Raw genomic sequence first — 15,311 nt, forward strand, 5'->3', positions numbered from 1 at the left:
CACATATAAGTGAAATCATCCTATATTTATCTTTCTCCTTCTGACATACTTTACTTAGCATAACTCCCTCCAGTTTCATCCATGTCATCACAAATGGCAAGATTCCATTTGATTTTACAAATTGAGATATAGTCCACAGTGAATACACACACACACACCCATCCACCCACTCCCCCCACCACATCTTTATCTACTCAATACTGTCTTTGGGTACTCAGGTTTTTTACGTAACATAGCTAGTATAAATAAACCTATAATTAACATAGGAGTGCACGTATCCCTTCAGTTAGAATTTTTGTGTTCTTTGGGCAAATAGCAAGGAGTGGAATTGCTGGGTCATATGGTATATTTATTTTTAATATTTTGAGGAAACTCCATATTGTTTTCCATAAGGGTTCAACTAATCTACATTTCCACCAAAGTGAATGAGGGTTCCCACACGCTCATCAACATTTATCATTTCTGGTTTCTTTAATATGGGCCATTGACACTGGAGTGAGATGACACCTCATTGTGATTTTTTATTTGTATTTCCCCGATGATAAGTAATGTGAAACATTTTTTCATGCGCCTTTGGTCATCTGCATGTCTTCTTTGGAGAAGCTCTCCTGCTTATTTCTTGATTGGGTTCTTTTCTTTTTTTGTTGAGTTCTATGCATTTTTCGTCTCTTGTCAGAAGTGTGATATGCAAATATTTTCTCTCATTTCATAAGTTGTCTTTTCATTTTGATAGTTTCTCTGTTAAAAAGCCTTTTAGTTTAATGTAGTCCCTTTTATCTTTTAAAGTGATTTTAAAGTGTTTATCTTAAAGTGATGTGAAATTTTGGAATAATTGATAATGTGTATTAAGGAAAGAGATAACCTTGAGTAATTATAATTCACTTAATCTTGTATCACCTACTCTTCTCTTTTAATATATTTGCTCTACCTCTAGGGACTAAATATTTTGTTATTATAAATTTTCCTTGTATTGATAAAAGGAGTTCATTCATTAAGATGCTACTGACACTTATTTTAGAGGAATATTTTTTTTAAAGAAAGAATATGCATTGTAAAAAAAATCCATGGGAATTTAAGTTAGAAAAGAAATTTTATAAATTTTGAGAATATAGCATAAGTAGGCAGTCTCATGGAACCCTCCAATCACATGGTCACTTAAGGTAAGTAAAATCAAGACTTCCACAAATTGCATAGAAACATATATATTGATTCACAGCAAATTCAATATTGACAATACTCAGTACCTTAATATAGTTAATATTTACCAATCACTTTGGCTTCTATTTTTCTTATTTTAATTAATGATTTAAGAAGCATAAGAAAAATTACGTTTAAATTTATATTTAACAATAAATGGATGAGTACTTTGCACTAAATATATTTAAGTTATTCAGCATAACATTGCATGGTAGGAATATATGATAGAAAAACTAGTCATTCTTCTTAATACATATCGATTATCATATATAACTAGGAAAACTGCAAACACTCCAATAGAAAAATAGACAATAGACATAAAATATGAAAGATAAAATCCGTGATAAAAAGTCTGTGTAACTAGCAGTCAAGCAAAAGCAAATTAAAACAATTGATGTATTTTTGACAAAACAGAAAATATATACCGCATTGCTACCTTTGATTGTCTCTGAATTAACAGTTTTTATTTTTTCTTTTGTCCTTTTATACCTTTTTTGTATTTTCAGTTTTCTTAAATGAACCAATATTGCATTTATAATAATAAAGGGATTTTAAGAGGAAGATAAATGCATGATAGTACAAAAAAACATGATCTGTGAATATTACCATAATCTGTACTCTCATAACTATTTAGAAATGGAAATTATTCTACAAATTTTGTTGTGTAGAGAGTATTTTTCAGAATGAATAAATAATGAAAACATGGAGCATATCTTCATCTCCAAAAGGCACACTCAGGCCTTACATCAAATATAGAAGGGGTTTATGCTGAATGGGACATTGTGTGTAAATTATTTGTAAATTCTAAAACAGGTTATTATTATAATATTTTTCTTAGTTTCTTAATTTTTTTAATAGTTGATTTACCCAACATTTGTTGCTTAGTTTTTTTCTAAAAGTGAAGCAATAAGTTATTCCCAAGTATACCTGCCATACATGATGAAGGTACTAATAATTTGTCTTAATTGAATTTATACTGTTCTATTAGGCACTTAGTATATATTATTCTAAGCTTCTGATTAGGGATTAAGAAAAGTTAAGACTCAGAAATATGAAGATCACACAACTAGTATGAGGTAAAGTCAAAATCTTAAGTTAGATCTTTCTAATCATTCTTTTTTCATTGCCGTATTATGTAAATATTTTTTGCCTCTACAAACTACCTGTGCCCATATTTATTTATTTCATAAATTCTGAGACAGACTTTTCCCCCATTTTTAAATTGCTGGCATTTATAAGTGGTTTACAGTCGTTAGTGTTCATGTGTCAATTACAGATACTATGCGAAGAATTATTCTTGATTTGAAATTTTATGAACCAGTAGTCATTTTCAGTGGCTTTAATTTCTAAATGAGATTAATTTTTAGATAGAAAATAGGTTTTTAAGGAAAAATATAGGTACATTCATATAAATGTATAATATGGAATAAATGTGTACACACTCATAGATATACAAAAAGATATGCATATACATAGGCATGTATATGTATATCTACGGTCCAAATCATTAAGTGATAGACTGTATTGTCAAAAACTGTTATTTTCCTTTATCCCTCCATAGATTTTCTCATTTGTTTTACTTTTCAAATACATCATTTTCTTAGTAAGACCCCCCCCCAACACACACACAGGCTTTTAAATTTAGACATTAAAGAATTTCATGGTTTTCAAAAACTTCTAAGTTTTGCTGGCACTGAAGACAGTACTTCCTAGTTGTGTTGGCAAAGAGAAAATATGATAAATTTTAAAAACTTCTTGTTCTCATTTGTTTTCTATAACAAAAATTGCTGATTTAAATTACATGACTGTTTTGATGTCACAGAGCTTTCCATGTGGTCAGAAAAAAAATGTAGCATAAACAAAAAAAAATCCTTGTTTTCAGTGTTACCAAGTAAACCAATTTTGAAAGGAAATTCATTGTGCTTTTCTGTTTCCCGAGAGCCTAGATTATACTAGGTCACCTGTATCCAAAATTATATAAGTAGAAGTAATTTTATTCTTTAAAAATTGAATTGGAAACTTTTCTAGTATCCTGGTTAAAGCATTAAAATTGTTAATGGATTTCAAAGTTAATTATGTTACTAATCGAAAATTGAATAGTGGAGAGACCTATCTCTTAAGCAGATGGGAGAAACATAATAGAGTTCCTGTCTTCACAATAATAAAATACTAGGCAAGTCAATTAATTTGTATAAAAATTTAGTCACTCTCCAGATGCTTTGCTTCTATGTACACTGTGCTTTGTTTTCAAAGACAGAACTGGGAATAAGCAGCACAGTCAGTTTAGAGATCTGGATTTGAAAAGGCAACTATTTCATGCCATACATAAGGAAGAATTTAGCTTAACTGGGCCAGCTATTCACAGTATTAGGTGCAGTTCTGAATCTTTGTGGTTGATATTCATTCATTCCACAGATATTTGTTGAGTACTTGCTAACTGAGTTTCCAGTGGTGAAAATAAAAGTTGTTGTGACATTATGGTTTAGCACAGCTTGAAATGTGCTTGAATTTATTCTTGCTCAGTAACTTGTTAATTTAATTGCACTTCATTTTCCATTGTATTAACTGTTTAAATGTTTGATTTTGTTTCATCCATACATATGTGTTCTATTAACATTTTATCCAAAATGTATGCATTTCAAATACTTCATAAGAAACTGTATCTCTAGAAAAGCTCTCTGTTTCCCAGAGTAAGGAATATTAAATTCATAATATTTTAGAACAAATTTAATTGTTCTAAATTATTTTCTCTATTAGCTGTACTAATTCTGTTTCATAGTATTAAATCATCAGTATTTCTCATTTGTTTGCTTTTCTGACAAATACTCATAAATCCTAAATCTTATTTACATTGTACCTAAATGAAATAATAAATATAAAGTGCCTGTTAATAGAGGTACTAGAGTTTAATGCATATTTGTTTTCCTTGTGTATTTCATAGCATTTTTCATCTGCTCTGTATGGGCCACACTAATTATTTGCAGTTTTGGTTTGAAATATCATTTCTATTTGGCTTTTAAACTGAATTGTGTTTGTTTCTTCAGATGTAGTCTGATTTGAAGTGGTTTTAGTGGCCATATACTTTTGACTTCTTAATAGTATTTGTCTATATTATTTAAGTTTTTTGTATGGAACTTTCAAGATTACATGAAACTCTACATTTTTGGAAGTTATTTGTTATAAAGGTTACCTTCCCTGTTAGGCTGCAATCTGCTTATTAAAACTATTCTCTGATTTTTAAAACTATTCTTTATCTTAATTTGCCTGATTTTACCAACCTTGTTACTGTCTTTTGGGGAAATTCCATTTTGTCATTGAGCTTTTGAAATTAGGAATTTCAAATATTGGCAGTGGTGTAAAAGTCATTTTTCCAGAGCAGAATAATACTGCTGTTAGCTCTTTTTTATCTGTTTTGCAGTTAAAGATTGCATTAACTTTTTTTTTTAAGCTGCCATATTCTACTTCCATATTCTGCTTGCATTGTGTTTATATAAAATTCATGTTTTATGTTCCCCTGTTATATATAACTCCCATGTGCTTTACTCAGTTTCCTGCTCAGGTATTTGTATATTAGAATAACATATTTGTTCCAGTCATAACTTTTTTACTATTTTATTCAGTTGTAACATTAGAAACTCTTAACTTTTTAAATTCAGACATTAAATTATTCATTTTCACCTTGTGCCATTTTTATATTTTATCAATATATAGACGTAATTATGGAAATAGTGATAATGGTAAAGAAGACAAAGAATAAAATTTTATAGTATATTCAACAAAATTTCAACATTCTTGTTATTTGACATTATATTTCAACCTATAGTTCAGATGTTCCTTGAATTTTATATTTATATTTAAAATGATAGTTATTAAATAACTGTATATACTTAGCAAGTTTTAAGTGTCATATTTTGCCTCCATAAGTAAAATGAATGCTGTTATAGGAATGGTTTCTTATACTCTCAGAACTTATACTTTAAAATTTTTCGGTGTCAAACTGCCTTTTCATTTTACACAGGACGATAGCAAACAGGCACAGTTCTTAGCTCTGGCTGTTGTTTACTTCATTTCGGTTCTGATGGTTTCCAAGTATCGTGACATATTAGAACCCCAACGAGAAACTGCAAGAACTGGAAGCCAGCCGGGTAGAAACATCAGACAAGAAATAAATTCGCCAACCAGTACAGGTACTTGATATTTTTTATTTAAGTATTTAGCATTCATTTCCTTTCTATTTCGCTTTCACACCCCCATTTAAACAGGTCCCATTCATAATCACTTTATATCTTTATAAATTGGTGATAAATGTCAATTTAGTTTTCTTTAATTCTATAAAATCTATGGATATTTCAATAATATTTGCTATACTCTCATGTAATTTGATGTTTCTCATTTATTGGTTCATTTATCAATACAAATCATTTATACTATTTCTTAATATATAGATAATTCACATATTTTAAGTGTGTTGCATTTTTTGTAATTTTTTTTTTTTAGATAACATTGGTTTTACAACACTACATGACTTAGGGGTGTAGATCACATTTCTTCAAATGTATATTACTATGTTGTGCTTACCACCAAAACAACCACAGCCTTATTGCTTTTTAATATTTTTTAAAAAGTTTTAACATTTTTTAACTTTTAAAATAATTAAAGTAGAAGGTCTTTATAGAGTGGGTGAAGACCAAAAATAAGCCCAAATACAAATCTTTATAATCAAGTTCAAAGAAAATCTCTTTCTCCTTCTTTCCTGCCTGCCTGCCTGCCTCCCTCCCTCACACTTCATTCCCTACCTTTTTTCTTCCCTCCCTCCCTCTTCCCTTCCTTCGTTTTTTCTTTCTTTATTGTTATTTCAGCATCTAAATATTCCCTCAAAGATCATAGAAAGCAAACATACATTCTAGGCTTTATAACAAACTTGCTTTAAAATCAAAGACTTGTAGAAAGTTAGCATTATAGATAACATGAATCATTTTGAGTCATGTTCTTTTTCATCTACAGAAGATGTTCTTGTTGTAGATGTTCTTGCATTAATAAGCTTTGTCCACTCTGCTTAAAAAGAATAAACACATTTCCTGACAACTTATATTTTAATATAGTGGAGTGCATTCTGTCAGTTGCATTTCCTGCCAGGTGTTTGTATCAAGGTTATTTGTTGCTAGTCCTGTGGATATTTCATATACCACAGGATTTGCAGTTGAAATGACCTTTCCGAAATACAAGCAAATGATGTATCAAAGAAATTAATATTTAAAAAAGTAAATAGAAATTAGTGGTCAAATCTCTGCATCTGTTTTCCATAAGCATATCATATTTCATTTACTTTTTATTGTTCTTACATAACTATGGATTATGCTATAGTACTTTGCTGTTGCTTGCTACATTTCCTATTAACACATAAATCTGGTGTTATTTAATTATTGTATGATTTTACTTTTGACTTTGTTCCGCCTGCCATTCCAGTTTGTCTTTTGACCATATAAAACACTAAGACTTTATTTATCTTAATCAGTGTTTTCTTCATTTAATGCATACATGTTTGTCATATGTGTTTAAAATGAGTATTATAGTGAACCTTCCAGTTCTGATTTTCTTCTGTGTTTTTATGTCTTTGTGTATGTTGTTAAAATTGCTACCCTTAACCAAGTATATCTATTTCCTTTCTCTTAATATATAATGTCTTACCTTTCTTCAGAGATGCAATCTTTATTGCTATTACTGTTTGCATGTTGCAGTAATATATATTTGTCATGGATCTTCAGTGGATCATGTTGCAGATTGTTACATGCTGGCTCAAATCTGATTCCATGATTTTCTCCACAGTTGTGGTCATACCATCTATCCCTCATCCAAGTTTGAACCATGGATTCCTTGCCAAGTTAATTCCTGAGCAGAGCTTTGCCCACTCATTTTACAAAGGTAATATTGACCTTATCTCCTGACCTGTTTGGATATTTTTATTTCAACAATTGTTATACAATATCCATAATGTAATAGTCTATAACAAGTATACACCTCAGGTTTCATGGAGATATACATTGTATAAATACCTGGCTGTTGAGAGCAAAATATAACCCTTATGTTTGTTATATACTTCTTTAAATATCTTCTGCCAATTAAGGCTCCCTAATAATATGTATAATAATATGCACAGTGGTGACATTCACTGGAGATTGCAGCAGTCACACCTTGGTAGTGGAGCTAAACTAGTCCTGAGATGAAGGCTACTCAAGACTCTCAAAAAAAAATTAATAAATAGCCTTGAAAGCATGAAACTTACTTATAAGTTACTTAGCTTTCTGTCAGGACAAAATTCCTTCTCTCCATAAAAGAATAAACGTATTCAGCAAAAATTAATTATTAATAAAAATTATTAGTTATGCAAAGAAGTAGAAATATGTGAAGCATTAGAAAGAGGAAAAAGGTCAATCAGTAGAAACAGAATCATAAAGGACAGAGATGATGGAATTATCAGACAAGAACATTAAAACAGCTATTGTAAGTATGTTCAAGTTGTTTTTATATTTAGAAGAAAAAAATTAACGTGATGAGGAAAATGGAAAATTTTAAAAGAATAAGCTGGGCGTTTTAGAGATGAAAAATAAATTAGCTAAAGTGATGTCTCTGGGTAAGAATAACATGTTATTAAGTACCTGCAGAACAAAGTATTACAGCATGCAGATTTCTCTAATTGTCATTTCCTCCCCACCCATCACTGATTTTCCTGTGTACACATACTGCATAACTTATGGGACAGTGACTATAATGGATTTTACTTCTGGTGTTAGGTTATGTTGCACTGCACAATTGCTTTTAAGAAAAAGTGGTTATTGGGCCTCCCCGGTGGCGCAGCGGTTGAGCACTGGGTTGCGAAGCTGCCTGCGGCCTCTGCAGCGCCGGTTCGATCCCTGGCTGCTCCCCGGCCACCGGAGGAGGGTCCCACATGGTGCGCAGACCTCTCCTGCCGCCCGCTGCTCCCCTCAGCAGTGTACTTCGGTCCTTCTGCCTGCTCTGCTTCCCGCTCTGACTTTGGTGAGGTCTCTCACCCTCCCGCGCTTCTGACTGTGCCCAGTGCATGTATAAACAAACAAAGAAACAAACAAATAAATAAATAAAACATGCCTCTATAAAAAAAAAAAAAAAAAAAAAGAAAAAGTGGTTATTTAGGTAACTGCTGTAATCACCCAGGCCCTGTGAAGACAGAGGGTTTTCTCTGACTGGTTCAAAACAGAAATAAGAGGGTTCAAAGTCGAAGCGGCATATGACATGAAGGAGGTTCCTCATTGCTGATACAGAATTGATCATGAGACAGAGACCTGAGATCATCTTGTAGATGAAAACTGTATGTGGGTTACAGCTAGGAAGAAAGTGGGGGACTTTAGTCTACAATAGCAGATAACTGAATTTTGCCAGTAACTGCAGTGTGTCTGGATCTGGCTTTTAAACTGTACCAAAGAGTATTGTATTAGTGTTTTATCGCTGCTATAACACGTTATTACAGACTTACTGACCTAAAACAGGACAAACCTATTCTACAGTTCCACAGATTAGCTTTCCCTAGGTAAAATCAAGACTCATCAAGTTTGCTTTCCTTTCAATATGTGCTCAAGGAAAACATTTCTTGCCTTTTCTCACTTTTGGAGGCTACTCGTACTCTTTGGATTATGGTCATTTTACTCCCATCTCTGAAAATAGAAACAGTGCATTTAGGTTATTCTTCTGTAGTCACATCTGAGCACTGCTTGGAAAAAGTTTTTACTTGAAAGGGTTCAAGAGCCCAAATGAACATTACAGAATAATCTCTTCTTCACATTTAATGTTCTTTTACATCTAATGCCCCCGCTACCATGTAAAAGATTATCAGGAAAAAAGGACAGATTGGAGAAGTTATTGAGATGAACTAGATAAACCATTTGGAGACTGTTGCTTTCTAGGTAAATGCTGTTGCTAATTACTAATGTTTGTGGCACTGGAGATTAAAGAGGCAAATGAATTAGAAACATATGTTAGAGGTAAAATTGATAGGATGTGCTAACACATTAAATATGGGGCAAGAGGTATATGAAGTTTCCGAAGTTAATACTCAGCTATCTGATCTGAAGCATTGGAGGATAAAATGGTCATTTATCAAAGTGAACAAGAATGGAGGTAAATAGGGTTGAAGAGAATTACTAAATACACTAATTTTGAGATGTTGGCAGAAATTGCCTAAGTTGAAAAACTGAATACAGCAAGAACATTATGGGTGACAGCCTTACAAATTTCTTAATCCTCACAGAATACTTGATGTAGACTTTTTTTTTTTCAACTGCAGTACCTGCAATTCTGAAAGTTTAACAAATTTTTCCAAGGTAGCATTGTGGAGCCAGTATTGGATAATAATAAAAGCTGTAGAGCAGTATTGGGATTTTAATAAATATGATTAAATTCCCATGATTGTTCCATTATAACATTGCATTCAGAAAGGATGGAAAAATACACAAAATAGCTTAAGTGCTAAAAGTATAACGGAAGGGTAGGGATATTAGGATAGGAGATACTGGTCTGCAAATTGAAGAGGCCAGAGATATAATCTATTACTGTATTCATGTATAGCTATAGCGTATAGCTATAATGTGTGTACTGTCATTATGCTCATTTTATATAACCAAAAGTGAAGCTGAAAAAAAAAAGAATTATTCAGTATTACAAAGCTAATATGTGATAAATACGACTTGCTTGAAAATCAGTCATAATTTCAAAACCTGAACTTTTAACCACACACAATGTACAAATTGTGGTTTAACTAATTTATGTTTAACAGAGCTTTACCATATTTGAAAAAGCGAATAATTACTCAATACAATTTGTAGTCTTGTATTAACAAGGACCTGTATGTTCCTTTCATGTTATTTCATATTTAGATAGTTTGGGAAATGTCAATTTGAATAATTTAATAAGTAAGACATATTGAATCACTTTACAAATCACTACAAAATAAGATTTTGGGGGGAGGAGTATGATAAATGAGGTGACTATGTAGATATCATGTCACTTGTTGAGCTTAACCCCATATTTATCCTGAAATATATTAGATGAACCCTTTAGGTTCAATGAAAAACAGTGAGAAAAAGAGGCATCTGGCATCCAACTGCCTGTTTCTCACATTAAGATCACTCAGGCTAGTAAATTTTTCTGTACTGTCATTGCCTATTACTATAGAAACTGATGAGAACTATTGAAAAGTTACAAGTCTCATGTCATTGCTATAACCTACACAGATGCAATTGTTTATACTCTGCTGTTCATGCTTAGCTTCCTATTGAAATCGTTAGGGTTAAATCCTCAAAGTACATTAGTGTTATGAAGAAACCTTCCGGAAGCCTAAGATATCTAAGGTGAAGTTTATACTATCAACTGAGAGCAAGTACATAAAAGATGTTAATGCATAATGGGAAATTAGTGTAGGTATTTTTTCATGACTAATATCTTTTGTAATAGTATTTATGATTGCAAAATTTACCATTGGTGTTTTTCTTTCGTTGCTATGTAATGTGATCATAAAGTATGCTTCACAAAGATTATTTATTTGAATGTAATTCTTATTGTACTCTCAAAATTACCCCCCATTTGAATAAGGGAAGATTTCTTTTGAAATCATTCTTTCATCTGGTGTAATAAAAGTAAAATTAAGCAGCTTTTCTCCCTTGCTCACCTCTGACTATATAGGTATCTCTCTTTTCCTTTCTTTTTCTTAATAAACCTGTCTTTTTAAAATATAAAATAAAAAAGTAAAATTAAGATTTTTATATATTGCATTAATACTTTGAAAAGCCACTGAAATTATTCTAGAATTTAATTTTAATGAACTTTGAATTGTGCCTGATAATTGAGAGGTGAACATTTATACTAGAGTTACAAGTATCTAGCTAATGAGATATAGATTTTGATTGTCCATTGAGAGTCAGTTGAGCAGAAAAGTGAAAAAGTATACATAGTTCAATGAGATAATCTTTTTATATGGTAGCTTGTAGGACACCAAATCAAAGATTTCTCTTGCTTAGAAACTATGCCAGCAAGATTCTATTACAGACTAGTATAACTTGAAGTTTGTGTTTTTCATGTGATTCAATATAAAACACACCATAAAGATACTGAGATTCCATATTAGGGTAAAGCTAAAAATCTGGTCCAAATGTATAAATTAGCTAAATTCGGATTAAGTGATTAACTTGACTCTCTATTTATGTGCCTTTTAATAATTCAGTTCTGTAAGAAAAGCTAACCCATGCTAGTAACCATCACATAGCTTTTTTGTTGTTGTTAGAGTTCTTGTTTTGTTTCTTTGTTTATTCTCTGTCATAGAAATGCCAATACTGAGATTTAATTCTTTCCTGATATTTCTGCCATAGCTATTTTCTTTCCCAAAATAATATGATCTCTAGAGGCATACATGCATTAAAATAAATTAGATACTATCTCTAACAGTGGAAAGAACTGCTTTTGCCATTTTATCTTCTCATTTCCTATCCCTAGGTTATTTCGTCAAGTTTCAAAGTTTCAATTGTTATCTCAGTTTGAGTGATCCCAAAATATGTGGCTATAAATGTCTTGAAGTATAGATATTAAGGTATGATAGATTCTGTAGACTCTACTGATTAAAATTTTAATTATTTTCCTAAAATATTATGTTTTCCTTTTATTTCCTCTTAAGTTTGTGGTATATCATTATTTTTTTTTATCTTAAGCTAGATATTCGAGAAGCATCTTGATTTATTCCCTTTCATTTTACTCCTAATGCTATTATTTTTAAAGAGAGTCTTCTCACATGTCTTCTTTTACAAGGTTTTATAAAAGAAAAATATTTAAAGTAATCCTTTACCTAATTACCTCTTTGCTTCTTTTGTGTTTTGCCAGTAATGTTATTGAAATTATCTGTCTTTCTTTTCAAAACTTTCAGGCAGCTATTTTAAGTTTTTATCTTGGGAACAACAAAGAAGTCTATCCTATTTTTATTTTGGCCCAATGTTTTTTTATGGTGTTTTATAGTCTTTTCTTTTTTCAAATCTCACATCTTTTTTTTCCCCAAAATTTATTCATTTATATATATATATTACATCATTATTCATTTTAAAACAATGCTTGCTTTTTTTTTTCCTCAGGTGTGGTCCCCATAGAATTTCCACCACCAATTCACTCATGCACCATCACCACAGTCCCCTGTGTCCCTTCCTCCCTCCCTCTGATCTCTCTCCCTCCTCCTCCCCTGCAGGATGTCTCTGGTTTATAATTGTCTATTTGTTTTTATTTTGTTTTGTTGTGTTTTGTATTGTTACTGTTTTTTCCCCTGATGTATTATTTGGTACCCCTATATTCCTCCTATAAGTGAAACCTTCCAATATTTTTCTTTTTCCTTCTGACCTATTTCACTATGCATAATTCTAGCTCCATTCATGTTGCTGCAAATGGCATTAGTTTATCTTTTTTGATTGCTGAATTCCTGCAAAACTAAAGATACAATTATGAGGAAAACTATACTACTGGATTCTGGAAAATATATGGGAAGATTAATACATAGTTGTTATTCATCTCTAAATTAATTTATGGATGTAATATAATTTGAATCAATAAAAGGAGACATAAAAGAAATAAAATGTATTTTCTTTTGTTCAAAATCTTCACAAAATTATTCTGATAAAATTAATAAATCCACATCCTCAGTAAATTTGAATGTCATGAATTAATCTATGTTCAAGACATAAACAACTGTTTAGTCAAGTCCAAGAATTGAGCCCTGAATCTGAATAAATGCTTTCACATTGCCTTTAATTCTTTAGCTAATGTGTATAAAACTTTGAACAAGTCATGAACCTACCCAACAATAGTGTCATCAAAACAACATCTCTCTTTGTTTTCATTGATATTTAACCAAAGATTTTGTGAGCTGTCTTGCTGAAATCAAGATAATCTATTCCCAACTGGAGCAGTCTCCTGATTCCTTGTCCTTATTAATAAACTTTCAAAACAAAGAAATAAAGAAATAGATAATAACAGTAACAAAACTAAGGACAGTTTTATGAAACTTACAGATGTTTGGCATGATGGATATATTGATTGGCTATTGATAGCTTAACCAATGTACACATGTATCAAAATTATTCAAATTGTATACTTTATATATTTGTATTTTTGGTACTTATTTAGTAAAGCTATAAATTCTAATAAGAACTTAGAGATAATAATTTTGAAAAGATCCTAGAAATATGTTTGATCTGCCCTTCTTGGTTTATAATGGATAAATCTAACATAGAAAATAATACAAGTAACTAATGTTTATTAACTACCTGCCTTATACAGGAGCTGCATATAATTTTCTTTGACGTAAGTCCTTAAGTTAAGAACTATTACCACTATTTGTACTTGGATTAGAGAAATTTCTTAAGCCTATCATTTAGAATCTGATAACATTTTGTCATATGGAGAACATTATATTAACATTTTAATTTGATAGCAATTTAACATTTTAAAGATGTTTTTTCTTTATTTTTAATTGGTAATATATGTGTATTTCATACCTATATACATGGTTTTTTGATTCAGTTTTAAGAAACAGACATATTTTCACAAAACATGAAAATAAGTATTCTAAAATAACAGTAAAGGCACAAGTAGGCTAAATTAGTGAGAAGCATTACTAAAATACTGTTCTCACCCAATCATTTGATAGTTTTTGCACATAATTCTTTAAAATTGTATGTATTTATGTATGTAATTCTAAAATATATTTTCAAATTGTTAAAAAAAAACATTAGTTATTGAGATGCCAAAAAAATGACTTCATATCTTTAAGAAAAATATTAGGAAAGTATTGAAGAGTTTCTCTTGCATGATTGGTAACTAACAATGAAAGGCTAAAACAGGAACTTCATATAATTATCTTTAATTTGCTATGGGAAATTGTTGTAGACACTATTTTCCATGCTTTTAAAGTCCTCAGTTTTGAAATGTCAGCTAATTTATGAAAGAGACAGGGCTCTCTTGATGCTTACTGAACAATCTGGATGATATGTTTTAACTGATTTGTATTGTTATCCAATCCAATTAGCATTTTTTCCTGAATGTTTTATTTTCTTTGCTGTATTATGTGAGAATATTTCATTAATAATATTGGGTTGTCACTTCTGAAGCTTTTTGTTTAAACCAGTTTCTTTTATTACAGAAACACCTGCTGCATTTCCGGACACTATAAAGGAAAAAGAAACACCAACTCCTGGTGAAGAAATTCAAATAGAAAGTTCCATTCCTCATACAGATTCAGGAATTGGAGAGGAGCAAGTGGCTAGTATCCTGAATGGGGCAGAGTTAGAGACTAGTGCAGGTCCTGATGCCATGAGTGAACTGTTATCCACACTGTCATCAGAAGTGAAAAAATCACAGGAAAGCTTAACTGAACATCCCAATGAAATGTTGAAATCTGCACCATCCATATCTAGCATTAGTCAAACCAAAGGCATAAATGTAAAGGAAATATTGAAAAGTCTTGTAGCTGCCCCTGTTGAAATTGCAGAGTGTGGCCCCGAACCTATCCCATACCCAGATCCAGCATTGAAGAGAGAAGCGCAAGCGATTCTTCCTATGCAGTTTCATTCCTTTGACAGGTAGGTGCTGAACTTATTATTCATAGTGCTCTATACAAAGAAGGAAGATTAGTCTGTTAATTTAAAAATATTGAGATGTTCTTGAAAAATTATATTTATTAATGAAGATTCCTACTATGAAGAATATCAAAGTGACAGCCCACCTGATTTATTTCATTGTAAGGCATTGTAATAATGCATTTCAAAAAAGGGGTTTCAATATGATATGGAAGATAACACATTGAATTGGAAATAGAGAAACCCAGATTCTGATTATAATCCATATAAAGTGACAGTAGTACATAAGGAACTCATTTTATTTTTTGGACTTAATTCTTTCATGAATAAAATGGGAGAGGGGTAAGCAAAATCTCTCTAAGGTCTAGTCTGCTTCTGAAATTCCATTATGATATTGTAAATTTTAATAATTATTGATGTTTAAAAAGCTTTCTTTAATTAATAAAATTCAAATTAAAATTTTAAATGAGGGCCTCC

General features: G+C 31.1%; 1 protein-coding gene across 11 annotated transcripts in view; it reads left to right on the forward strand.

Annotated features, from left to right (window-relative positions):
* The window catches only part of NBEA (neurobeachin), a 575,782-nt gene that overhangs the window by 173,334 nt on the left and 387,137 nt on the right, over positions 1–15,311 (forward strand). For 9 of the 11 annotated variants that reach the window (XM_037527157.1, XM_054701654.1, XM_054701655.1 and 6 more), the window contains 3 exons: positions 5,216–5,384; positions 7,024–7,119; positions 14,399–14,837. In XM_037527157.1, coding sequence (XP_037383054.1) covers positions 5,216–5,384; positions 7,024–7,119; positions 14,399–14,837 — 704 coding nt within the window. The remainder of the gene's footprint in view (positions 1–5,215; positions 5,385–7,023; positions 7,120–14,398; positions 14,838–15,311) is intronic. The other 2 variants (XM_054701658.1, XM_054701659.1) reach the window with 1 other exon arrangement.

Source organism: Talpa occidentalis, unplaced genomic scaffold, assembly GCF_014898055.3.
Source record: "Talpa occidentalis isolate TD23 unplaced genomic scaffold, MPIMG_talOcc4v2.1 talOcc4.5, whole genome shotgun sequence".
NCBI lineage: Eukaryota > Metazoa > Chordata > Mammalia > Eulipotyphla > Talpidae > Talpa > Talpa occidentalis.